The sequence below is a fragment of the Rhopalosiphum padi genome, chromosome 3 (assembly GCF_020882245.1).
Source record: "Rhopalosiphum padi isolate XX-2018 chromosome 3, ASM2088224v1, whole genome shotgun sequence".
NCBI classification, from domain to species: Eukaryota; Metazoa; Arthropoda; class Insecta; order Hemiptera; family Aphididae; genus Rhopalosiphum; species Rhopalosiphum padi.
In genome coordinates, this window is record NC_083599.1 from 82,354,648 (window position 1) to 82,381,772 (window position 27,125).

A 27,125-nucleotide genomic window follows, 5' to 3' on the forward strand; every position below is an offset into this window, starting at 1 on the left:
ATTATTTTTAAATTATAACAATGACAATCGTCTAGAGTCTTCGCAAAATCTGCTGAGAATTTTCTGTTGCATCTCTTCCTTTTTTTCATCTAGCAGCTTTCTATGCACACTTAGTATGCATAGACCTGAAATAATTTACATTGTATATGATTAATATTAATATAATTATTAATTAGCATTGATATAAAAAAACTATTTTGATTTACCATTCAGACGGTTTTCCGTCATCGTTGAACGCAACCAAGTCTTTACCCTTCTTAACGTACTGAATGACCTCTCAATAGTGCTAGTTGTACATGGCTGAACTAAAGAAATATGCAAGGCTTGTTTTATTTTAGGAAAGAAAATATCTGTTTCTTCTACTACTTCACTCATTTCCATGTCTGATAGTTTGCTTTTAGCCAGTTTTTTCTCCTTCCAGATGTTGTACCATAATTCTGCTTCACTTTCCAAGTCTTTAATTTGGTAATAATTGGCAAAATCATTTATTTTAAGTTTAAATTCTTTGGTGTTCATATCTAACATATTTGAAGGGTGTAATAATAAAAGTGAAAAAGCAGGTATGTTTTCATCAGAAAATCTCCGTTCCAATGAGGATATTAATGAATCCAAGTATGGAATTAGTAATGATCTCTTCCAGAATTCAGCCGAATTTAACGCTGGAGGATTTGAACGATGTTGTTGTTGTTTAACAATCCTAGGAAGATTAATTTCTGCTCCTATATTCTCAGCTGCTATGTTTGCAGCAGTTAATAATTCTTGAATTTCTGTGTCAGCGTGTTCGCGGTGATCTTTCACTATGACTACTATTTTTTTTATAAAATTTGAGCATTTCAGCAAATCCAGATTTTTTGATTGTAAAGCATTCACAACAGGCACTAATAATTTAGAGTATTTTGCTATGAGGATAACACTCATTATAAAAATACTTTTATTTGCTACAGCATACAATTGAAAAGCAACTTTTCTTGTTGCAGTGTTCCCATCTTTTGACAATTTATCTAAAGCATGTACAATTATCTCAAAATTTTCTTTGAAAATTGAAATACTTCTATATTTTTGAGACCATCGTGTCTCACAGAATGCTGGTATTTTCGGGATACATTTTCTACGTAAAACAGATTCGCGAAAAAAGTTTATGATATCCTTTACCGTTGAAATTGTGTTACGTATTTCTGGAACACAATTTAAATCATTGACCACCAAGTTTAATTTATGACTTGCGCAGTGAAAAAATAGAGCATGTGGATATTTTTCTCGTAAAATTGTTTGCACTCCATTGATTTTCCCTGCCATAGTTGCGCAACCATCATAGCCTTGTCCAACAAGCTTCGTTCCATCGAGACCTTCGTTTTGAATAAAATGATCTATTGCACTAGCTATGTTAACAGCATCCATGGCATGTAGTTCAATGAAGCCTAAAAATTCTTCTCTGATAGCCCTTTTCTCATCATCAAAAAATCTAATCCCAATAGACAATTGCTCTGTTCCTGAGATATCAGCGGTCTCGTCTGCCATTATACTGAAAGCTACAGCCTTTTTAACATCATTAATAATACAATCTTTGATTACTGTTCCACTTATATTGATGATTTCATTCTGAATTTGCGGAGATGTGTAGATGGCATTTCGCTTGCCCTTTTCGATATGGTTTTGGAGATACTGATCACCAGCTTCAATTCGCATTTGAATTAAGTCATAGAAAACTCCTACATCAAAAAATTATCAAAAATAAATAATTTAAACAATCCAATATTTTATAAATTTAATGATTTTATTCAATTACCTTCATTTTGACCTTTTCCTCTAAAGGGTAGATCATGGGTTCCGCAAAATAGTACATTTGAAATTATGGACGAAATAATTTTTCGATTTTGTTCTAGTACTTTTTGGTGTCCGGATACCATCATAATATTTATAGGTACTTCTTCCATAAAACTTTTAGCTGCTTCGGTTGCTCCTTGGTGCCAATTATTGGAAATATGGTTTCTACAGCCCTCGTGAATGTCTTTGTATCGTGTAAAAGGTTTGATGATAAATAAACCTAAAACACCTTGGACTTTTTTCGGTGGAAACAGAACACAGTACAAACAAAGAGCCCCTTTCAGTATTTTCGAATACGCAAGCCAAGGAGCATAGGCCTGTAACCAACTATGGTTAAATTTTCTCTTTGATCCAACAGCAATAGCATCCTCACTAAAGTTGTAATTTTCTGGTGGCGTCCAACAACGTTTCAAGATATCCATTTTTTGAGATGTTGTTAAATGATTAGACCGTCCCACCCATTGACCTATGTCATTTTCAAAACGTTCTTCATTTGTAAGCTTTTTAGAAGTTGAAGGATCTGCATTTCTGGTATTGCGATCATAAGAAGTGGAAGGTTCGTTGGAGGATTTGGGAATTTTATATATTCCTTCATGTTCATCACTTCCGCTACTACTTATTTCTGGCAATTTTCTCTTTTCTCGAGCTTAAAAATTACGAAGACTTATGAAATAATGATATAAGTGATAATCAGGGCTCGAAACTTAATGCATTAAAAATTTGTTTGTTGTTGATAATTTATTAATAATAAATTATAAACATAAAATATGCGCTATGACACAGAAAAAGTTGTTTCCTATGTATTGTGGAATTTTGGTAATTCTACTATAAATACCAAGGGAGTGGTTTTGTCCCGCGCAAAACAGTTTTTCGCTATATTGTATGCTTGTAAGACGAAGACAACGCATGCGGGTATAGCGTCCTCTTAATATATCATAGTTGCGGCAGGCGGCGGTCACAATACATAGTGTATATATTATATAAGTAAAAGACTTTGTACTTATTTATTTTACTTTGTAACTATTTATAATTCTAAAACAAGATATGTACTTACCACCAAAAAACTTTCTTATATCCATCGTGTAAAATAATATTAAATGTAAACGTTATATATTATATTCGTTACTTACGCGAACACAGAACGGCACGTACTGCTGTCTGCTGCACTTGATTGTTGACACTATCGCTGTTGATATTAATGTATAAAGCACATAACGATTAGCGTTTAACTCATAATTCAAATAATCTTTAGATAGACTAATCGATAAAATATAAAACGATTACACGTGTAGATATCACTCGGTCCCACTAAACTATTTTTAGACTTCATGTACTTATATCATATTTAATATTTCAATTTTAACGTAAAACTTACACGTGTGATATAAGAAATACAATTTAGTTTGTAGTGCAGGGGGGGGCACTTGCCCACCACTGCCCCATACTCGCTACGCCCATGAATATTATATTATATAATATATTTTAAATACACACCAATTTCGTCGTATGGTATCTAATATTTGAGATAAATTTATGAATACATATAGTACATTTATTTATATTATTTTATACATTTTTTATTCAACTATAATATGTTGTTTTTTTTTTTAAATGTACAAGGTAAAAAGTATAAAATTGTCAAATGTTTATATTATTATATTACATTTTTAATAAACATAAATTGAAAGTAAAATCGTATTATTTAAAAGGTATTTTTTTTTTTAATTCGATTCGATATCTATATTTATTAAAGACAAATTATCTACATGTTTTGACGATTTTAAGTGTATATTAGTGCATGCTTTTTTAACTAATTTTTAATACATGAATTTCCGGGTCATATATTTATAAATAAAATGTATTTTCTTAGGTTTAGTATCAGAGAATACCAAGGTATTCAATTTAAATATTTGATAGACAAAAACATTTTTGGAAAAATGGTGGAAGACAAATTTTTTAAATTGTGGGGTTGGTTTACGGCGTGTTGGGGCTAATGATGGGGATATTCTTCGTTGCAATAGTTATATTAACTATACTTGCGGACACATTTTTGTATAAAACTTTTTGGAAAGACTTTTTTCTAGCATTACCTACCCATATAATTTAATACTTCGGTCTCATAAACACAGCTATAGGTACTCGTACATTAAAAATCAAGAGTTTGATGCATTGGAAATAAAAAACTTTCAGTGTCATTAAAATAAAAAACAATAATTATCCGAATTTGTAGCATGAAATGGTTTAAAACCATCAAAATTAATAATGTATGTATTTATTTATATGTACATTTATTATATTTATAACTATAAATTAAATTGTAATTATATTTTATTCATAACGTTATATTAATCGATGTCAATAAATTATAAACTATTAGTATTATTCAATTGTTACTGATAGTTTTTTAAATAATAACTATGTTGTAAAATAGCTTTTATAGTTTAGATTAAGTATTTCCATACATATTTAAGGAACAGAAACTTCAATCAATAATACGAAAAATAATATCGTAAAATTAGTTTATGAACGCACAAGCGATCGCGCGCTTATCAAATTCAAATTTCAAATTACGCAAGTGATATAAATACAAAATAGCATTGACGCAAAACGTTCTAGACCAGCGGTCGCCAACCTTTTAGACCAGTGATGCCCAACCTTTTTTCCTCGGCGGGCCACTTTGGTAAACATTTGTAATCGAGCGGGCCACCAAATATAAAAGTACTCATATTCTCAATCTTAATATAATTTAGTTACACATCGTAGGTTGCAATATAATATGGAGGTACATGTTGGACTGGTTTTCTTATCTTTTTTATTGACTATAGCACAGATTACAAATTGAGGTACACGTTGTAGGTACGCATTAACTTGATCAGTACGCTCTTTATAGTGCACGGGTGATATCGATTTTAAATCATAAAATTTCTATTTTAAAATGTCCGACAGAAAAAAGCGCAAATACAATGATGATTACCGAATTTTTAACGAAAAATGGTCAATAAGTTACTTTTTCATTGAAATTAATAGAAAAGCTGTTTGCCTTGTGTGTCGTGAAACGGTTTCAGTTTTTAAAGAATTTAATATCAAACGACATTATGAAACAAAACATGAAGCAAAATTCGGCAATTTAAAAGGTAAGCTATTATTTTCATTATAATTAAGTTATAGGTACAAAAACGGGCCACATGGAATACCTTGGCGGGCCACATGTGGCCCGCGGGCCGCGGGTTGGGCATGACTGTTTTAGACCTAGCGGACCACTAAGTCCATACTCCAAATTCTACGGACCACGTATAGCTTAAAATAGTTTTTTACATAAATACCGTTCCACTACTGATAAATTGTACACCAAATTAATATAAAAAAATACACATGTAAAATAGTAAAAAAGGTTTTATTTTTATTTATGATGAAAGTTTTAAGTTTTAATTAAATTTTAATGTGATATTTGTTCCTGTTTGTTTTGAAGAATTTCGTGCAATTTTGGCTCCAATGTAGTCACTGCAAGTCGTAGAGCTTTACTTATTTCTAGCTGAGACCGGTACCGTGTTTTAATAACTGTGACCGAAGAAAATGTTTTTTCACATAAATACGTAATTGAAAATTGAATTAAGATTTTCATTGCTTTTTCACTCAACAAAGGGTATTCATTTTTAACGTACAGCCAAAAATGGCTTTTTGATAATTCCAGGAACTTAGTTTTGAGTGAGGAGTCTGTTGATAAATCGATGAGGCTTTCTTTTTCGCTCATATTTAACTTATTATTTTCATTGTTTGCTGCAAATGGATCTATTATCCACATATTACCATGTCTAGGGTCTTCTTTTTTTGGGAAATAACGACAAAAAGATTCTGTAAGTGATTCTAAATGCTGTTGAACAATAGCTACCACTCGCTGGTTAACGTCCTTTTCTTTCATATATTCATCAAAATGTTGAAACATTTGTAGATCCTCTTCAGCCAACCGTGTTTGCCAAAGTAATATTTTTTTTTGAAAATCATCCATTTTGTCTCGTACTGTGAACACGTCCTTAAGTTGTCCTTGAATGGATATGTTTAATTCATTTAACAGCGAAAAAATATCTGCCAGATATGCAAGCTTGGCTACCCACTCATCATTGAATAAAAGTTCTTGAAATTTCACATTATTTTGCTGTTGGAAAAATAATTTAACTTCTTCACGTAGAGTAAACAGTCGGGTTAAAATCTTCCCTCTCGATAGCCATCTTACCTCTGCATGAAGAAGAAGGTGTGTATATTGAGAACCCATTTCTTCACAAAGTGACTCAAATAACTTTGAATTAAGTGCTTTGTGTCGAATATGATTTACAATTTTGATAACATCGGATAATACTTCGTGTAGTTCTGGGGACATTTTTTTTGACGCAAGTTGCTCACGATGCAAAATGCAGTGGGTAGACAAAATATCTGGGCGACCGACATTTTTCACCTTTACGACAATGCCTGAAAGATGTCCAACCATGTTTGCAGCACCATCTGTACATATCCCAATACACTTTTTCCACTCAATTCCGTGTTTCTGAAAATAACTATTAAGTGCTTCGAAAATCTCAGAGCTAGTTGTTCTACCCGGCAAGTTGAGCGAACAAAGAAGTTCTTCCTGTAGCCCTCCTCCATACTCAACTCTCACAAAACAAAGGAGAAGTGCTTTATTACTTACGTCCGTCGATTCGTCAAGTTGAATTGAATAAAATGGTGAATTTTTCACCATTGTTATAACTTGATTTTCAATATCATCAGCCATTTCTTCAATTCTGCGTTTGATAGTGTTAGCAGACATAGGAATCTCTTTGAGTTTCTTGACAGCCTGCTTTCCCAATACTACTTCACCGGCTTGTAACATGCAAGGCTTAATTAGGTCTTCTCCAATCGTATACGGTTTTTTATTTTTTGCGATCTGAAGTGCTACCAAATAAGAAGCCTTTAACAAGGATTTATCTTCGATTGTCATTTTTTTCATAGTAATTACTTGCTTTCGCATGTCATTACGCATTCTTTCAAAATATTCAATTGGTTTATTTGCTAAATTCTTATGTTTTGATTGGAAGTGTCTTTCAAGTTTCGAAGGTTTCATAGCATCATTGGATAATATGTCAGAACACACAACACAAAGTGGCAGTGGATGTAGATCACTATTAGGTATAGACTTATTCTTGCCTTCGGGTTAAGCCCGTAAAATATTAAGAAAGTTAACATGGTCCATTCGAGCCGGATGCGTTAAGCGCATTAGATCGTAGTGAAAAACACGTGTTTATGCATTTCGCAGATCGTGTTCTTCAACTTAACAAAATATATAAGTAAGGTCGAATAAAGTGTGTTCATCGTTTGTGAACAATTTCGAATTTAATGACAGATAGTGCGTTGTTTGAGATCGATCGTGCACGAAAATTATAAGCGAGTCGCTTTGTCTGCAGAAAAGAAAATCTCGTGTTTGATTTCGCCATCGTAAATAATTGGTTTGTGCGAACCGCCGTGCCGTTACGTTAATATTATTAAATCGTAAACAAGAAACCCTTCAATCGTAGGCTCGTAGCCATTTTTGGTTTCCTTGTTAATTAATATTCGTAAATTCGTAATCGTGTCGTCGTTATAACAAAATTCGTACAAGCGTCGAATCGGTATAAAGTTATCGTAGTCGTACCGTCGCCGCGTGGAAGTGTAGCGTCGTATATTGATAATACGTACTATCGTGAATCGTCAGTTATCAATGCGGCGTAATTATTTACGTCGAATAGCCGACATCGTATATTCGTATTATAAATTGTCGTTATATTATAAATATGTTGATCAGTGTTCCGTCGTTCATTGGGAAATTGGATTAACTGTGGTCAGCAGCAGCCCAAGTGAGCAACAATAAGGATCAGAAGTCGATTAAAAAGGTCAGAGATTTAATTTTTAATTATGTTAGGCAAAATCCTCGAATAGGTTTAGCAGTGTTTCCTCATCTCTGGTGTTGTTATAATTAAACTTAAATTGCGTTACCTTACCGTAGTGGTCTATTTAAAAGTTAGATACGTAATAATTATTTATTATGGGTGAACCGGTCGCGTTCGTAGGTCGCCGCGGAGTATTAAAGGGTCAAATGACGCGTATTTTAAGTTACACGCAAGGAGATCGACGTAGCCTCGAGGTCAATCAAATAAAAAGTCGAAAAGATCGTTTAAAAGAATTATTTGATGCGTTCGAGGAAGTTCAATCGGCGATTGTGAGGCACTCGAAGGTGATGCCGAAAAGAGTTTACAATGCTTAGGAACAACTGCCGAAAATTATAAAATCGCATGGCAAACTTTAGTATCGCGTTATAACAATAAAAAAGTGTTAATTCAAAATCATACAAAGGCGTTGTATGGATTGCCAGCTCTTACGTCGGAATCGTCATTACAATTACGTAAATTAATTAATGGACTAAACGGTCATATTAATGCTCTTCAAATGTTAGGGCAGCAGCCTAAATTGTGGGGTTCGTTGCTAATTCATCTGATTACGATTAAACTCGACAAAGAATGCCTTCGCGAATGGGAAACAGTATCAGAAAAGAAGGAAATCGCTACGGTAGAAAAGTTATTAGAATTTCTACAAAACAGATTTCTAGTGTTGGAATCAATCGAATCTTCAAATGGTGATAGTGTACAGCCAGTAAGCGGTGCGGTAGCCAAAAGATGGCCAAATAAAACAGCCACGCATGTTTCAACGAATGAAATAAAATGCTATAATTGTTCGAATGCTCATACAATTTATCGTTGCCCATCATTTTTAGCCTTATCGGTAGGTGATCGCATAAAGAAAATCGACAATCTTAAATTGTGCAAAATCTGTTTACGTTCACACCCTAATATTAAATTCCAAGCACGCCGTTGTGCCAAATGTTCGCGTTCACATAATAGTTTATTACATTTAATGAAAATAGAAAACCTTAATAAGAAAAATTGCGTAACCACAACGAGCGAGTCCAGTGCAAATAATATATTGAACGGACAATCAAAAAATACATTGGAAACCGAGTCGATAAGTGCTCATGCATCAAAGATAAGGACATGTGCGACCGTTTTGTTAGCAACAGCTATAGTAAAGGTATATAACAAAGACGGAAAGGCAATGAGGTGTCGTGTATTATTAGATACTGGCTCACAAAATAATTTCATGAATGAGGAAGTATGCCAAGCATTAAAATTACAACGTTCGAAAATATCATGTGCTATTGCCGGCATAGGACGTCTCAGCAAAAATCGTCATACGCTGTTTGTGCAACAATAGAATCGTTAGATTCGAATTATAAATCAAACTTTGAATTTTTGGTGCTACCTAAGTTGACAAACAACATACCGTTAATGCGAATAGATAAATTCAGCATAAACGTTCCAAAAAATATACAGCTGGCCGATCCACAGTATTATAAACCACAAAAAATTGATATTATCTTAGGCGCATCGGTGTTTTTTGAAGTATTGGGAAATGATCGCATTCAGCCAGTAGAAAATGGAGTATTCTTTCAGGAAACGCACTTCGGTTATATTATAAGTGGCCAGGTACCCAGTATAAAAAATAATCCATCAAACTCAATTATGTCGTTTGTCGCGTGTACCAACATACTAAGATTGGAAGAAAAGGTTTCAAGATTCTGGCAATCAGAAGAGATATCGCCTGAAAACTCGTATTCACTTGAAGAAAAATTATGTCGACAGCATTTTGAAAACACCGTAAAAAGACAAGAAAGCGGAAGATTTACGGTTTGTTTGCCGTTTCGCGAGTCTGTCACGAAATTAGGCAAATCATTCGATATAGCGTTGCGAAGATTTCTGGCATTAGAACGACGATTAAATGCAAACAAGTCATTAAAAGAAGATTACGTTAAGTTCATGGAAGAGTACCAAAGTTTAGGTCATATGTCACCTGTGGATTCCTATGATAGTGAAAAGCATTATTTTTTACCGCACCATGCTGTAATAAAAGCTGATAGCACTACTACTAAACTACGTGTCGTTTTCGACGGCACATGTCGAACTACTTCAAACTTAAGTCTAAACGAGGTATTATTGAAAGGTCCCGTAATACAGGAAGAGCTTGTCACCTTGCTGGCACGTTTTCATACGCACATATACGTCCTGACAGCCGATATCAAGCAAATGTATCGTCAAATCCTAATTGAAGAAAAACAGCGAGATTACCAATTAATATTATGGCGTCCAGATACTAATAAAAAAATACAAATTTATCGTTTAAACACAATAACGTATGGAACAGTTCCAGCTTCATTTTTAGCAACGGGCTGTCTGCACAAGTTAGCAGATGAAGAACTTCAAAACCACCCGGATGTTTCCGAAATTATTCAAAATGATTTCTATATGGACGATCTGCTGACAGGTTCAAATACAATTCCAGGTGTTATACGTATAAGGGACGATGTTATCAGTATCTTGCGTAAAGATGGATTTGAATTACGGAAGTGGGCCGCCAATGATCCTGTTTTATTGGAAGGTATGCTCGGATCGAATAACAATGAGAACAATTTAATTTTAGAGTTAGATAATGGCCCTACAAAAATTTTAGGACTTATTTGGAATCCAAAGGGTGACGTATTACAGTATAAAGTTACTCCATACGAAAAAGGCTCCGTAATTAACAAAAGAAAAATACTGTCAGACATAGCGTCAATTTATGATCCACTTGGACTTATAGGTCCTGTTATAACTCAAGCAAAATTATTTTTACGCACTCTATTTTGCAAAAAATATGATTGGGATGAATCACTTCCGGAACAAATAGAAAACGAATGGATTACCTTTAGAACTAATCTATATTTTTTAAAACAAGTAATCATTCCGCGAAGCCTAATAATCGATAACGATATTAAAGAGATTCAGGTGCATGGATTTTCGGACGCGTCCATGGAAGCCTACGGGGCTTGCTTGTACTTAAGGGTAACTTATTCAGCAGGAAATGTCGAGACACGACTAATCGCCGCAAAGTCACGTGTAGCACCATTGAAAACCCTGTCTATACCCCGTCTAGAGCTATGCTCCGCAGTATTATTATGCCGATTATTTAACAAAATAATTAAAAAATTAAAATTAAACATAAGTCACAAATTTTGGTGGACCGATTCAACAATCGTGATAGCTTGGATTTCTTCACCTTCAACAAATTGGAATGTGTTTGTCGCCCACCGCGTAGGTGAAATTCAAGACTTAACATCAGCTCATGGATGGCGCCATGTGAAAAGCGAAGATAATCCCGCGGACGTGATCTCTTGTGGGCTGGACCCTGCACTTATGCAAAGCAAAAAAATATGGTGGGAAGGTCCTGCATGGCTAAAGAAAAATGAAAGCGCTTGGCCAATAGCAACTGAAGTCGATAAGCAAATCCAAATACCTGAAATACGAAAAACAATTAACCTTGTGTCAACAGGTAACAATGATTGGTCGGTCATTGAACGCAGTTCATCTTTGCTGCGATTATTACGTATTATTGCGTATTGTCTGCGTTTCAATCGTCTTAAAGTAAGAAATACCGGACCGATACAAGCTAATGAAATAGCCAAGGCAACTCAATGCATAGTACACGCGGTTCAAATCCAGCACTGGACAGAGGAAATTGCCGACTTGAAAACAATTGGACAGGTGTCTACAAAGAACAAAATATTTCGTTTATGTCCATTCCTAGATCAAAATCAAGTTCTCAGAGTGGGTGGTAGATTGAAAAACGCCGATACACTTGACACGTTCCAACGCCATCCTATGTTGATCCCACAGACTTGCACCATTTCTAAATTGATATTTCGCGATGCACACGAAAAAACAATGCATGGTGGTCCAGCTGCAATGCTATCTTATGTGCGAGAGCGTTTTTGGCCAGTACATGGACGTAGCATGGCTAGAAAAGTATTTTATGAATGCATACACTGTTTTAAAACGAAACCTGTGATTGTACAACCGATAATGGGTAACTTGCCAAGACAAAGGATAGAACCAAGTCGTCCATTTGCCGTATGTGGTATAGATTTTGCTGGACCTTTCATGATCAAAGGCAGCTTGCGCCGAAACGCACTTATGATAAAAGGATACTTATGCGTTTTTGTATGTTTTGCCACGAAGGCAATACACCTCGAACTAGTTTGTGATTTGTCAACGCAAGCATTTATAAACGCACTTAAACGTTTCACCAGCCGAAGAGGACTCTGCTCCGATATATACTCCGACAATGCAACTAATTTCGTTGGTGTCAATCGCCGATTATCAGAGTTAAAAAATTTATTTCACAATGAAGAAAGTATGGAAACTATTCAAGGCTACTTTACCAACTTGGGGATAAACTGGCACTTCATACCTCCTCGATCTCCCCATTTCGGAGGTTTATGGGAAGCTGCAGTAAAATCGATAAAGACTCACTTGTACAGAACGGTAGGTAACGCAAACATGACTTATGAGGAATTAAACACTGTCGTAATTCAAGTAGAGGCTTGCCTAAATTCTCGTCCTTTGTGCCCATTGTCCTCTGATCCTTCCGATTTAAAAGCCTTAACTCCTGGGCACTTCTTAACTGGAGATTCCTTAGTCGCTATACCTGAGACAGACGTCACCGCCACACCTATGAATAGATTAAATAGATGGCGAAGAGTGACCCAGGCATTTCAACAAATATGGTCTCGGTGGCAAAAGGAGTATTTGGCTCAATTGCAGCAGCGTAACAGATGGGAGAAGGAGAAAGGGCCAAGGGTGAAAATTGGTACGGTAGTATTGATGAAGGAAGATAACATACCTCTGCTACAATGGAAATTGGGCAAAGTAGTGCAATTGCATACCGGTCCTGATAACGTTGTGAGAGTAGTCACATTACTGTCTGCCAAGGGCCAATTCACGCGAGCAGTCAGGATGGTGTGTCCATTGCCCTTTGAGGGGAATCAAGATGATTAAAATACTGTATCAACTGTTTTCTTTTGTCTTTTATGCTGATATGCTAAATTTGTATTTATCATTATAATTTTATTTGTATTTAAAGGTTTTGAAACATTATTTTGTCTATGTACAATGTTTATTGTTTGAAGTTTATTATTTTGTTTATGTACAATGTTTCAAGGTGGGCGGTATGTTTGATTTCGAGCACAATATCCGCCGATCGCTCTTATCTTTGTATTATTATCAGTCCACTATTGTAGTCAGTAGCGTGTGCGTGCTCGAAGCGTAACGTTCTCTAATATGTGTATTTTTATAGTTTTATTATAATAAACAACTTCGAAAAACAATCGCATTATTTTAGTCATTTAAATTCGAAATAGACTTATTCCTGCCTTCGGGTTAAGCCCGTAAAATATTAAGAAAGTTAACAGTCATATTTAATTATTTCCTTAACATTTTTATTAATGTTGTATGTAAACTGTATTATTATTTATTACTTAAAAAAACTTTATTTTTTAAAATCAGATTAAAAATGAATAAAACAATCATATAGACCGGTAATGGAATTTTTTTTCGAAATTTTGCATGATCAATTATTTCTACAATCTACTATTTGGAAGTATTTACATTGAAAAGTAATGAAAATTTCTCCTAAGATATTATCCGCTGTTAGAAGGTATCCGTTAAGGTAGATTTTACTGTAATTATATTATGTACAAATATTAATGCAAACACACGAATACACGGACTGAAGCAAATACACGAATACACGGACTGAAGCAAATACACGGGTACACGGATTTCAATATTCATTTACCCGTGTATTTTATTTACACGGACTTTAACACCCTTTTTTTAAAAACACGGGTATCCGTGTTTTTAAATACACGTGAAATAGGGACCTCTAGTCACAACCCATGGCTAATTGTTTATGATGGCACACTGATTGCATTATAAAAAAAATCAGAGCATATTTTAACATACAAAGTACGTGGCACTAGTGACCCCCAGTGATGATTGAATGCTACCCAGTGGTGGGTGATCGTGCCACTGACCAACACAACACATTCTCATAACCAGTAACGACCACTGCCAATGTCTATCATTAGTATTATTATGTATACAATAATATATAAATAACAACTATTGTATAGTTTATCGTTTATCCCATATTTTATTGAATGAGAACATGTCACATGCACGCAATAAGCAATAGCTTACGCAATACGCAATAGCTTTGCTATGCCCGGAATTGTTTATATATATAATTAAATTAATATAAAATACAAATAGAATAGATATAATAGATGTATACAAAAATAATACACGTAATTTTAACAATGTTATCAATTTCTTCGGAATCGTCGAGCGTTATTGTGACATCGTCTTCATAAATTGAAAGCTGGGTGGGAATAACGTGCTATGGCCTTCACTACTATACATTTCTGATTTTATACTTATTTATCCTGTGCTCTTGATGTTAAAGGCACGCGACTTGGTGACCGTCGAGACCATACACATTACACTGTACAGGTACATTTTATATTACATTTATACAATTATTTAGGAGCCTACAGATACGACTATACGGGTACCGGGGTACAGACGTACAGTGACAGTTATTTATATAATACTTTGTTGATAATATCAATAAGACAATAACAAAACATAGCAGAGCTTGCGCTAATGTGCAGTTGTGCATAAAATGTGCAGTTCAAAATTAAAATGTGTAGTTCTTATTTAAATGTTGTGCAGTTCATAAAAAATAATAATATGTTTTGAATTTTTAATAATTAATTCTATATGTCTATGAACTTATAATATAGATATCATTTGACATTATTTTGTTTTTCAAATTAATTAGAAATTATGATGAAAACGTTGATAATTAATCTATGAATATCAAGAGATTAAATCTACTACGGTCTATTAGATAAACCGTGATCATGACCATTGCGTTATGCCACCAAATATTGTGATTGTGCTCAAATTAATAACCATCTCCAATTAGAAAATATTGTTATCGATGAATAGGTTGTTGTAAAAAAGAAAAAACATTTAAAAATTAGATTAATATTAATTGCTGTTAATCAAAATATAATTAAAGGAATTTGTTATTTAAACTTTAAACTGACAATATTTAATATTTATGAATTTATGATATTATATAGTATGTGTTATGTATTATACACGAGCGAAGCGAGCATCAATTTTTTTCACTTCTGAAAAACACAGAATATTGTGCAGTTCTAATATTTCTTTAGCGCAAGCTCTGTGTTTACCGCTCGTAGACCATCGCGGTTGTGTACTGGTGTACTCATCACTCGTATAGTCGTACGACGTATATATTGTTTATTATGTCGCGTACCCAGGTATTAAACAAATTATAAGTTTTAATCGTATCATTAGACGCGCGTATTAATTGTTATTGTTTTAACTGTAGTTTATTTTACCTAATTATTAATTAATACCTAAGGGGATTGGTGGCGGCAGGCGTGTATCCAGAATTTTATTTCGGGAAGGGCTGATCAAATTTTTAAACATCGTCATATAATAAAATAAAATTATTTTTAAAATTCACTGAATTTTGATAAGAATAAAAAATATATAAATATAATAATAAGTGAACTATTTATCAATATTTGATGTATTTGTTTGGTATGATATAGGATTGTAGGCGCTTATTAAAAAATTGATCATTATGGCTAGAAGAATAACAGAGTTCTTTAGTTCAGTTCCCATTAAAAGTAGAAAAATTGACGAACAGCTAAATCAAGAAGAGTTACCAAAAGTTTCAAATATTTTTTCTGATTTATCTTCCAACAATTCTGAAGACAGTAGAAATGGTCGTGATCCTAAAACATTAGAATCTACCAGTGATCAAACTGAAAGTAATTGCAAAATAATGAATACGATTGCAGAACCTACTGAAACAAAAAAATCAGAATGGTATAAAGGATCAAAGTTAGATATTTCTTGGATTCTTCAGACTTATTCCTTTTTTCAAAAAATAAAATTGGGGAAAAGATATGGAATAAAATGCAAGGCTTGTTTTACATATATTCACGAAGCAAAAAAATTCTCCAAAAATGGCACAATACCTATAGCTGATGGAGTGCGATGCGATAGCCAAAATAAATTAGAGAGAATCATTGATCATTTGACAACGGAAGCTCATAATGCAGCTACAAATCTTGACCAAATGCAGATGAAATGGATGGAACAATCTGATGAACACCCATGGATAAAAACTCTGAAATCGCATGAAGCTGAGAAAGTAAAATTATTAATTGAACTTGCAATTGATGTCTACAACGACAGTCGCCAATTAACACTTTCTGCACATTCTTGGCCTTCTAGATCATTGTCTAAAATGCATGCAGACTCGCAAATAGCATCTTATAAAGAAGAAGGACTGACATCACAATTTGTTCAATTTAGTCCTACGGCTGCATTATTACAATAACGAAAACCCAGTTATTTACCGAGAGATGTTAGATACAGTAGGACGTTCTGTAATGGAAAAAGTTGTAGACCAACTGAAAAAAATTGACTGTTTTTCTATACAAGTTGATGGATCAGTAGACAAGTATGGAGTTGATAACAAATTTATAACTGCTCGGTATTTAACAGAAAATCTAGAGATAAAATCAGTGTTCTTAGGAGAAAGTAAATCTGATATACGAGGCGCAGAAGGTTTGCTAGATTCGTTTAAAATTGTCTTCCGAGATCTTGATATTGAAGATATTGCAAAAGAAAAATTAACTGGTGTAACCACTGATGGAGAAAATGCCAATACTGGTAAAAACGGTGGACTATGGTTACGCTTGAAGCAATACTTAAAAAAGGATATATTTTGTATGTGGTGCGTTGCTCACAGATCGGATTTAGTATTATCTGATTTAGAATCCACTATAACAGAAGTAAGACATTGGAAGACCAATTTGAAGGCTGTCGCCACCTTTTATCGAGGATCTGCTCTTCGTTATGAATGGCTTGAAAAAATAGGTAATGCTAAAAAAATTTCAATTCATCGGTTTCCCGCATATTTTGAAGTACGATTTGCTGAGCATCTATTAAATTTGTCTAAAGCTATTTGGAAAAACTTGCCATGTATGCAAATACATTGGCAATCAATTATTGAAAGTTCTGACTCAACAAAAATTGAAAAAGCTACTGCTAAAGGATTCTTACGTACATGGAAAAATGACGGTGAACAACAACATCTCACATGTCTTATGATGGACATTTTAAGACATATTGAAAAACTTCAAAAAGATAGTCAAAAATCAAAGATTATAATGACTGATATAGAGCTCTCAAAGAAAGTTGCTGTGGATTCAATTACATTGATGGAAAATGAACCTATCCAGGTGGAAATGAAGATAAACTTATGAATTGTCTTGCAGGTGAAAATATCGAAGAAACGAATACAGATATTGTTGAAGAAGTCTTGAAAAAACGACATAATTATTTTGTTTCTACTAAAAGGTGTTGGTCTGCAGTGAGAAAAGAAATAGTATTAAGTTGCAAGGAATTTCTTTCTCAGAGATTGGCTGTAGACCAAGAAAACATTATAGAACGCATTAATAAATTTATTGATGCAAAATCTTCAATTGAAACTATTCAAGCAGGACGGACTGATGTTCTAAATCTATTTGGAGAACACGCAGTTTCTTGTTTTACCGACGATGTTATAAGTCTCTATGCTGCAAACAAACTTCCACCTCCCCTAGAAATGAATAACTCTACAGCAAAAATGTACCATTTTTTAAAGATATCAACAGATAAGGTCTTCAATATTTTCAAAATTGGTGCAGTCGTTTATCAGTTTAACACCACATAGTGCTGGACCAGAGAGAGCGGTATAAATACATACGATATTAAAAACGAACAAACAATCGAGTTATTCAAGAGAGGTTATAAATTCAAGAATGTATATCGCTCTCAATGGGATTGGAACAGCACTGTTTGACCCAAGGCCAACAGTTGCTAAGTTTCTGGAGTCTAAGGAGAGATGGAGGAAACTACCAGACCCAGATATATACAAGAATCAAGAATTTATACAAAAATTTTTTTCAATTGATTCAAACTTGTAATTTTAAATTTTAATATATATTTTTTTTAAATACAGATACTGATAACTATATATATATATATATATATATATATATATATATACAGGGTGATTTTTTTATCGTGAACCAGTAAATATCTCGGTAAATATTAGGAATTTTAAAATAATTTTTTTTTTAAACTTTCTAGGTTTTACTATTTTACACTATGTTACAAGTTTGATAATTTTAACTTCTTCCCTTATTTGATAAAAAACTATCAACTTTCGATTTTCAAATGGCAATACATATTTTCGATAACGAAAATTTATAAACATACTGAAAAAAATAATTTTAACGTTTATAGAATTTAATTTCAGTAATCCGTTCGCGACTTATTACCGTTTAAATATTCGTTCAATTTACTGCTACCGGGTAGTTTATCAAACCAAACAGTAAAGACCAGAAGTAAAAACGAAATGATATCTTAATTTAACAATACCCATAACGATCATAATCGATAATAAATCTTAGGTAGCAAGATAGATAAACAATACTGTTAGAAAAAAAAAATGTCCTATCAACACTCCCACCAGAAAACCGTGGTGTCAGTGAGCGACTAGCCTGCCGCATCGAGGTTGAATCAGTTATAAAGTATAAAAATAACATATTACAATTTACTATCGTGGTTACATAATACATCACTGGTTACTGATTCTTGGTATAGGACTTATCACGTATTATTTTAACAAAAAAATGATAATAAATGGCGGTTAACTGTTAATGTTAATTTTCCATTATCAAATATCGAATATTAATTATTAATTAATTAATATTATTTGAACGTTTAACCACAGAATACGTTTTAAGTAAATACTATGTAAATGTGTATTATTTTAAATATAAATTTAAGGTTTAAACCAATTATTTCAATGCATATGTATTTTGTGATAGTGTTTTAATGTTGTATTTTGGTTAAACAATTTTAATTTAATTAAAAGTATACTTGATATGATATGATCACATTAATAGTTAATTGTATATTTAAATAATTAGGTCAAGTTATTGGTACATAACATAAGTAGGGCTATGGAGTTTTTATTAACCTAAATTGGCAAATTAAAATTTTTTTTTTACATCTGAGTGTCATTTTCATGCAATATATTAAAAGATTTTTATATCTTAAAATATTAATTAAAAATTAACATCATTTCAAAAATAAGTGTAAAAATCAATATTTTTTAAAACATTCATAGCCCTAAAAATATGTTATACTCTATGTATAGAGTAGATAATGTAAAGTATGTTCAATGTTCATTTAATTCGTATTAATTTATCTAGGGTAGTGGACATGTTAAGTGTTAATATTTTTTATTAAGTATGACCTTACCCAAATCCTGCAAAAATTTGCACTTCGGAAATTTGTTCATGTTCTAGTAAAATTATTAATAACTAATGTGTTTATTGCCTTTGATAATTTAGTATTGAATTAATGTCCATTATTTGGTATAAGTTCAATAAACTTGAATAAAAACTACCTATCAATTATTTATGACTTATTTCAACGTCTTGAACATATTAATCCTACTGGTTAGTGGCTACTAAAAAACTAAATACTAATTAATAAATGTAAAAAAGTTAATGAAAAATTTAAAAAGAGTGAACATTTATAAAGTTGTTTTATTATATGAAACAAAGAAAATAAGTAACATACTTACATATTATAATGTTTTGTACTACTATAGCATAGAAAAGTACTATAGTACCAATACCAGGGATACCACTAACAATATTAACTAAATTAATTTGTATACCATGGAACAATATTATATCTTAGTTCATGTTTCAAAATTAAACCTATGAAGTATGAAGTTAATATTATCACAGAACTATGTAACCATGGTTGAAATACATACATCTTAGAATATAGTGAATATACCTTATAATTTATAAAAGCTTCCAATATTGGTAAGGAAAGTAAGGATTAGTTAAGTTCAAAATTTAATTAAAACAAACAAACACATACACAATACTTGTAAGTAGTCAATTAAAGTTTATTAATAATTTATTTTAATAGATGTTCAAACTGATGACCATCTACTTCCAAACAAATTGCCAGTCGTTTAAGTAATTCATTTGTAGTAGTTTTCACTAAAACATAATTTGAGATATTAGAACAAGCATCTTTAATTTTTTGTTTAAGATCATTTACATTAGCAGGCATTTCTTTGTAAACTACACTTTGAAGATAACCCCAAAGAAAATAATATGGCGAAGTCAGATCGGGACTACGAGGTGGCCAACATATTTTTGGACTGTACGTTCCCATCCAATTTGTACCAAAAGTGCAATTTAAATACTCTATGACAATATTTTTATTATGAGCTGGAGCACCGTCCTGCTGCCAAACTAAAGTTTTGCGTCTTGATAAAGATATGTCCTCCAAATACATACAAATACATATGTATTTATTTAATATAATTTATATTTCTATATTAGATTGATGAGTTATAATTAGTAAATTACAAAATAAATATTTTTTAAAAAACAATATGGTGTATCTTAATTACTATAGTAAATGATTATATTAAACAGATAACATTTTTTCATTTTAAAACAAAGTAAATCAACAATTTCTATGTATTTAGAAAAATAATTCATAAATGTGCAGATATAAATGTATATGGTTGCCATATGTACTTGGATTCAGGGTATAGAGCTAAGACTAAAGTAGTTAAAGGTCTATTCACACATTTCTTCTTTTTTTTTAATTATACATTTTTACAATGCCCCTTCCATTAAAGGTTTTCTTTTCATTAAACATAAAAATAATTACAAATCAATCTATGTATACTAAAAAAAAAATAGAATAGGTAAATTATTTTGATTACACAAATTAAGTGACATGACAAATAACCTACATCAGACTGATATTACAATGGTTTGTGCATCGAAAAAATGAGTCCTGTTTTGTTAATCTGATACAAGGTTATAGGCCTAGAGCTCGTTGTACATCGTGCCTACCCGATTTTCCATTTATAATTATAAGTTATACTAGTATACATATAATCAAGATATTATCGAATATCTTATCGTATCTTTGTAAAAAGGTAGGATCTTATAAATTATAAATTATAATAGATAGCTTTGATAAGTGCTACTGTATCATATTTAAAAAATACCCGAAAATTGTCATTTAAAAAGTATACCTATATGTGGTAGCAGTATAACGTAAAACAATATATTCAATTAAATATTACCTAATTTACTTACTAAAAAGAATACTGTTATAAATTAGATATTATTTACTGTATTAGTGTATTGTATATATTTTTTATTGAGTAAGTATCTAAAAATGCAATAAATACAGGTCGCGTAAGTAGGTACGCAGGAATATTAAAAATATTACGGTGGCAATGCGGCATTATGTACGTGTAACGCGTATGCATTTTATATTTACGCGATCCGCCACAGACGAAGGTTGAGAAAATAATAAACATCGCTCCCGAATGAGCAAAATTGTCGGCCAGCCGCCGACTGTGAGTAGTGGGCGCGGCTTAAAGCCCCTACACACAATATGATCTGGTCGGGCCGACATATAGCCTGACCAAATCAGGTGTTATGTACAGACGACACAATCTCTGCACGACTTGATCAGATGAATTTTAATTCCACTAGTGCAGTAGTGTTAGGTTGCGGCTGCATGACGATTCGCTTTCGTTTGATCACAGTTTCGTAATCACAAAGATAATTAATTACAATAAACAATGGCTCCGGTGACAAAACGCCAAAAAATTGGAATTGCTCTTACAGCATTATCTTTAACATTTGAGGATGTAAAGAAGAAAAGAAGAATGTGGTCCAAAAAATGGCTAATGGAACGAAAGAAATTCAGCCACATAACTTTACTCAGAGAACTGGATGGCGATGATTTCCGTAATTATTTAAGGATGGATTACTATTGTTTCAATGAATTATTAAATTTAGTGAGTCCCTTGATCTCGAAACAAAACACCCATATGAGAGAAGCAGTCAGTGCTGAAGAACGACCACACTTAGGTATTTGGCAACAGGTAGAGATTATGCCGATTTAAAATTTAGTACAGCAATTTCACCACAGTTGCTGTCAAAAATAATCCCAGAAACGTGCAATGCTATTTTTAAAGTGCTAAGAACTTTTATAAAGGTAAGGTCAATAAATGTTATATAAATAAATTAAAATGTTAAGTATTTACCTATTTTAGTTCAGCAATGAATATGGAGAGCTTCATTTGCTTACAGTACACCCTCGTTAACACGAACTCGGTTAACACAAATTATTGGATAACGCGAATCGGTATTTCGGTCCCGAGAAAGGCTCTATACTATTAGATAGGGTTTTTTTTCATTTCCTCGGTTTATAAGAATTATTTCGGTTAACACGAAACTCGAACAAATTTTAGGTACCATATTGTCGTTTTGTTGATGAACACGAACAGAAAAATATCAATATGTACATATGTTACCTCGTATGTTACATTCACCTAGAAACCTATCACTGACTTTTTTAAACCGATGGGAGTTTTAAATTATTTTTTTTTTGAAAAAATGTATTAAAAATATTTCTTTATACATACATGTAATGTAGCATAGTAATTAATTAATTAAAAATATTTCAAATATTTGTTTATACCTACGTAGTAAGTATGTACCACAGTAATGTACATTTATATTTTGAAGATTACATAAATAAAAAAAATTTATTTGAGTGTAAAATAACGTATTAGATTTAACCTTCTCTGATAACACGAACAAATTCGTGTTAAACCTATCGGTTTACACAATTTTTTTTAACACGAACAGGTTATTTTGTGTTCCCGTCGTGTTCGTGTAACGAGGGAATACTGTATTTTGGTTACTATATTAATATTTTAAGGAGTAACTCTTTACACTTGTATCTTTGTTAGATATTAATAAGAAAGATAAATCTTAATTTCACAAAAAACATTGTCAAAGTAGTTTTTAACAACCAAAACATATATATTTCTTTGTATAAAATCTACTTTTTAAGTATAAACAATTTAAAATAGAATGTTAACTGGTATAATATAATAAGTTGTATACAGTTTAACTCAGTCTTAATACAGCTCGATTAAGTAAATTATAAAACAAAACAATTAATAAAATAGTTGTAAAACATAATAAAAACAAATAGTAAGTAGATATGTAGGAAAAAAACTTATTTTTTATAGAAAAAAATCCTTAATTATAAGCAATTAAAAATATTAAGTTATCTTTTATATGAATACAACTTTTACTTTTTATACACCTACTATTATTGCAAATTCTTGAACGTTAAAAATTCTTGCATATTGTATGCATGTTGAATGTCATTTGGTATTTCATTTAATGTAGAAATAGGCATCGTTGTATGCGTTACTGGAAAAATATTCAGAGTATCTGAACTATTATTAGACATTGATGATGCAATAGGTGATGACGAAGATGATGGATAATTTCCAGAATTAGCATAGATGTTTAATGCAATTGACGACTGTAAAGTTAATTTTTCCATTTTTCTGCAATACACTGCTGTGTTCTATTCATTTCTTTAAGCTGTAGTCCAATAGCTCTCCCATATGATTCTGCAGGGCCATCTTCTGTTGACATTAAATGTGTGCACATTCGATTAATTTTTCCTGTTTCCTCTGAAAATTTGTAGCACGTCGTTTATTGGCCGACGGATTTGATGGTGTACTTATTAAACTTTGTGTTTCAGATACCTACAACAGAAAATGAATGGATGGAAACAGCGAAACAATTTGAAAATAAGTGGCAGTTTAATAACTGTATCGGCGCAATGGATGGCAAACATGTTCTTATTAATAAACCACCAGAAACTGGTACTTTATACTATAACTACAAGGGAACGTTTAGTGTAGTTTTATTTGCAGTCGTTACATCAAATTACGAATTTATGTACGTACATACTGGTATAAATGGAAGTGTTTCTGATGGTGGGGTTTTGAAACATACAGAATTTTATAAAAAATTAACATTGGGCGAACTAATGCTACCACAACCCACTTTGCTTCCTAATACAAATATATCAGCACCCTATGTTTTCTTAGGCGATAGTGCGTTTGCAATAAATAAAAATATTTTAAAGCCATTTCCTCAGAAGAATCTAACTCATGACAAGAGAATATTTAACTACAGGCTATCACGTGCTAGAAGAGTAGTAGAAAATGTATTCGGGATTTTATCATCACGTTTTCGAATATTTAAAAAGCCAATACTAGTAGATATAAAGAACATTGATATACTTGTTCTAGCATGTTGCTCTTTGCATAATTTTTTAAGAAAAAAATCAAGTAATTATATAACAAATGACTGTATAGACACCGAAAATTTCGAAAATGTAACATTCAGAGAGGGTGACTGGCGGCGAGAAGAGACATTTTTAAATGTCAATCAAAATAATCAAAGATATACAACAGAGGAAGGTAAAATGATTAGGAATATATTTAAGGACTATTTTAATGGCATGGGCAGCGTACATTTTCAAGAAGCAATGATAAATGCATTGGGAGACTAGAATAAGTAATAAATAACTAATAAATAATATCGAAAAATGTTACTATATATTATGTATACCAGATACAAATATAAAAACATAATTTACCTCATCATCACCACATATACTTAAAGTGTCAACTCCACTTCTATTTAAAGTTTATTTGTGATCTAGAAATGTCAAATATTCGAAGTACCATAATGTTGGGATATAAACATCCTTCAGTCCAGCACCTGTACCTTTACTGTCTTGAACCTGGAAGTCATATATTATTATAATATATTGTCAATTAAACATGCTAAGTTGCCTTATTTATAGAACACAACTCTCCTAGGTTAAGCATAATATTATATTATTATTTTATATTTTATATTGTATTTAATCTAGGTACCTATATAATATATTTATATTATGTATTTATGTGTCTTGTTCCTTCAAGTTGTAAACTGTTGATATTTAAATTTACTAAACATATTATTAATATTCAAATAATATAATAATACAAATAAATCAATATTTAGTAATAATACATAATTATAATTCAAATTATGATTACAAATCACAATACATTATAATGCAATTATAGGTATCATTGTATACGAAAAACGATTCTGAACGGAGATGATTTGTCAGTCTGGGATATATTATATTTAAATATTGTCATACATTCTATTTTGAAACTAATTCAAACATTTAAGTAAAAGTTTCAAGATCTAACGTTTAGTAATTTTTTAAAAATAACAAAAATCGAAAATTATTTAGTAGTAAAACGTTATTATACACGTGTATTTTTGATTTCAAATTAAAATTAAAACTTTAAACACTCGTAAAATTTTTAAATTGAATAATCCTCAAACTTTTTTATTATTATTCTAAGCTTAACTTATGGACAGCATTGTATTAAATTATCAATTCTTAGCTTTTGATAGTAAAATATTTATAAATTTTTAAATACCAAATAGTGAAAAATATTCATGATTTTGACGAATTTTTGTCAATATTTGAACTTTAAATGCTAATAAAAAAAAAATTGTGCATATGTATTTTTATAATTTTTGAACGAGAGTTAGAACAAGTTATGTGGACCCTTCAATTAAATTTTCAAGTAATTTGTCCCAGCTAAAAAAATAAAAAAAAATTGAAAATTTCAATTGTCTATAAATAGCTCAAAAAAAAGTCAAAATATTTTAAAAATCAAATCACGTAAATAAAATGACAATCTAAGTAACTGGTAAAATTGTCAAGTATTTACGACTTATACTATTTGAATAACAACAAATATCAAAAATCGTTTGAGGCTAAACCGTTATTTAACGCAGTTTTGTAAAAATTTAAATTTCAAACACTCATAAAAATTTTTTGTCTGAATCCGGTAGATAAAGTATGTTTATTATGATTAATAATAAAATTTTTTAAATACTATTCAGTAACTTAAACAATTTTTAGAATATATGACAATATTTAAATATAATATATCCTAGACTGACAAATAATCTTCGTTAGAATCGTTTTTCGTATACAATGATACCTATCATTGCATTCAAATTTAACCTACCATAGTATTCATTAGTACAAGAACCTCTTTTAAAGGCCCCCACTAAGGTCAAAGTCTGCGCACGCCTATGTTCAAGAATAATATAGTCAAGGCTATAGTCTACAATAGGTACGATATCACTATAAATAAAAATTGAATGCCACTTAAATAATAACATTGATTTTGGTTGTATATATTATAATATAATATATTTATGTTTATTTATTTAGTTTATGCATATAGTATTTGAATTAATAATAATTAAGTTGAATACACAACATACTTTTAGACATACCTATGAATCGTAATTGATTTGTTTACCTTTTTTAACTCTCTTTTATAGGCGGCTCTCATATTTTCAATTTTTTTTTTACGGTTGCAATACTTGCTTCATTGTCGATTACCTTTAATTTTTCAAGTAAGACTTCAAGTGCTTGGTTTCTAGCATCTCTGTTGCTATACTGTTTGCAGGAAACATCCCACAAACAAGTGAATTCTTTATACTACTCTAAAAATTCTGATATAACTTCTCGTTCTGTAATTATACCTGCCATTTTACACTAATTACACCATACACCGGTACAAACGAGTTATCGCGTTAACGACAAAAAGCCGACTGATAAGCAAAATCCGCCCGACAGTGTTACACACAATACAATTTGGTCGGGCGGTCGGACGGCCACCTGACAAGACCCGACAGGATCATAGTCAGATGACATGTCTACACACGACCTGATACGACGTCCGACCAGACCAAACTATCCTGTCGGCCCGACCAGATCATATTGTGTGTAGGGGCTTATAAACGTCGCGTGCTTGCGGATCACGAAAACACCTAACAGCGCGTTCTCTCGGTCGTTGTATACGTAACGGTTTCGGTGTGGCGTCCTCTTAATAAAAATTTTAGTAATTTGTTATTAGTACAAGTTTTTTTTAAATAAAGTAATATATGTACATCTTATATTCAAAAACACATTATCCATTTCAACCTGTTCTTAAAATTGAACAGTTTTTGTTTTTTTTTTTTTTAATTAGATAAGCCACTTATTATATGTTTATGTATTTAGATTATTATTTATTTTAGTACATTAAATTAACATTATTAGATAAATTTACTATGGTTTGCATTAAAGTCACAAAACAAAGTGTTTGAACACTCACAATTGTAATATACATATATACATGTATTGTAAAAAAAAAAATGTTAACCTCCTCAAAATATATTCAGCTATGACCTAAAATAT

The 27,125-nt window shown here is 31.8% G+C and overlaps 3 protein-coding genes and 1 pseudogene across 3 annotated transcripts; 1 reads left to right on the plus strand and 3 right to left on the minus strand.

The window, feature by feature from the left end:
• Positions 1-12: 12 nt before the first annotated feature.
• On the minus strand, positions 13-4,550 carry LOC132926254 (zinc finger MYM-type protein 1-like). Its single transcript, XM_060990591.1, has 4 exons — positions 4,457-4,550; positions 1,787-2,470; positions 207-1,709; positions 13-125 (listed from the first exon to the last, which is right to left on the minus strand). Exons 1-4 carry the CDS (start codon positions 4,548-4,550, stop codon positions 13-15), a joined length of 2,394 nt encoding a protein of 797 aa, XP_060846574.1.
• Positions 4,551-5,260: 710 nt separating this feature from the next.
• On the minus strand, positions 5,261-6,919 carry LOC132926255 (zinc finger MYM-type protein 6-like). The gene has a single exon (XM_060990592.1). The coding sequence runs from the start codon at positions 6,917-6,919 to the stop codon at positions 5,261-5,263; it is 1,659 nt and encodes a 552-aa protein (XP_060846575.1).
• A 957-nt stretch (positions 6,920-7,876) lies between these two features.
• LOC132926256 (uncharacterized) lies at positions 7,877-12,755 on the plus strand. The gene is made up of 4 exons (XM_060990593.1): positions 7,877-8,065; positions 8,185-8,481; positions 9,219-9,924; positions 10,087-12,755. The coding sequence occupies exons 1-4, from the start codon at positions 7,877-7,879 to the stop codon at positions 12,753-12,755; spliced, it is 3,861 nt and encodes a 1,286-aa protein (XP_060846576.1).
• A 10,350-nt stretch (positions 12,756-23,105) lies between these two features.
• LOC132926257 (uncharacterized) lies at positions 23,106-26,435 on the minus strand (annotated as a pseudogene).
• Between the last annotated feature and the right edge of the window lie 690 nt (positions 26,436-27,125).

Excerpts from the sequence above, each read along its gene's own strand:
- LOC132926254 (XM_060990591.1), bottom strand. The coding sequence starts at position 4,550 with ATGAGTACTTTTATATTTGGTGGCCCGCTCGATTACAAATGTTTACCA. Across the intron at positions 1,710-1,786 it reads AGGAAAAGGTCAAAATGAAG|GAGTTTTCTATGACTTAATT; the intron begins GTAATTGAATAA and ends TTTTTGATGTAG. Across the intron at positions 126-206 it reads GACGGAAAACCGTCTGAATG|GTCTATGCATACTAAGTGTG; the intron begins GTAAATCAAAAT and ends AAATTATTTCAG.
- LOC132926255 (XM_060990592.1), bottom strand. The coding sequence starts at position 6,919 with ATGAAACCTTCGAAACTTGAAAGACACTTCCAATCAAAACATAAGAAT.
- LOC132926256 (XM_060990593.1), top strand. The coding sequence starts at position 7,877 with ATGGGTGAACCGGTCGCGTTCGTAGGTCGCCGCGGAGTATTAAAGGGT. Across the intron at positions 8,066-8,184 it reads CGATTGTGAGGCACTCGAAG|GCGTTGTATGGATTGCCAGC; the intron begins GTGATGCCGAAA and ends AATCATACAAAG. Across the intron at positions 9,925-10,086 it reads GCTTGTCACCTTGCTGGCAC|TTCCAGCTTCATTTTTAGCA; the intron begins GTTTTCATACGC and ends CGTATGGAACAG.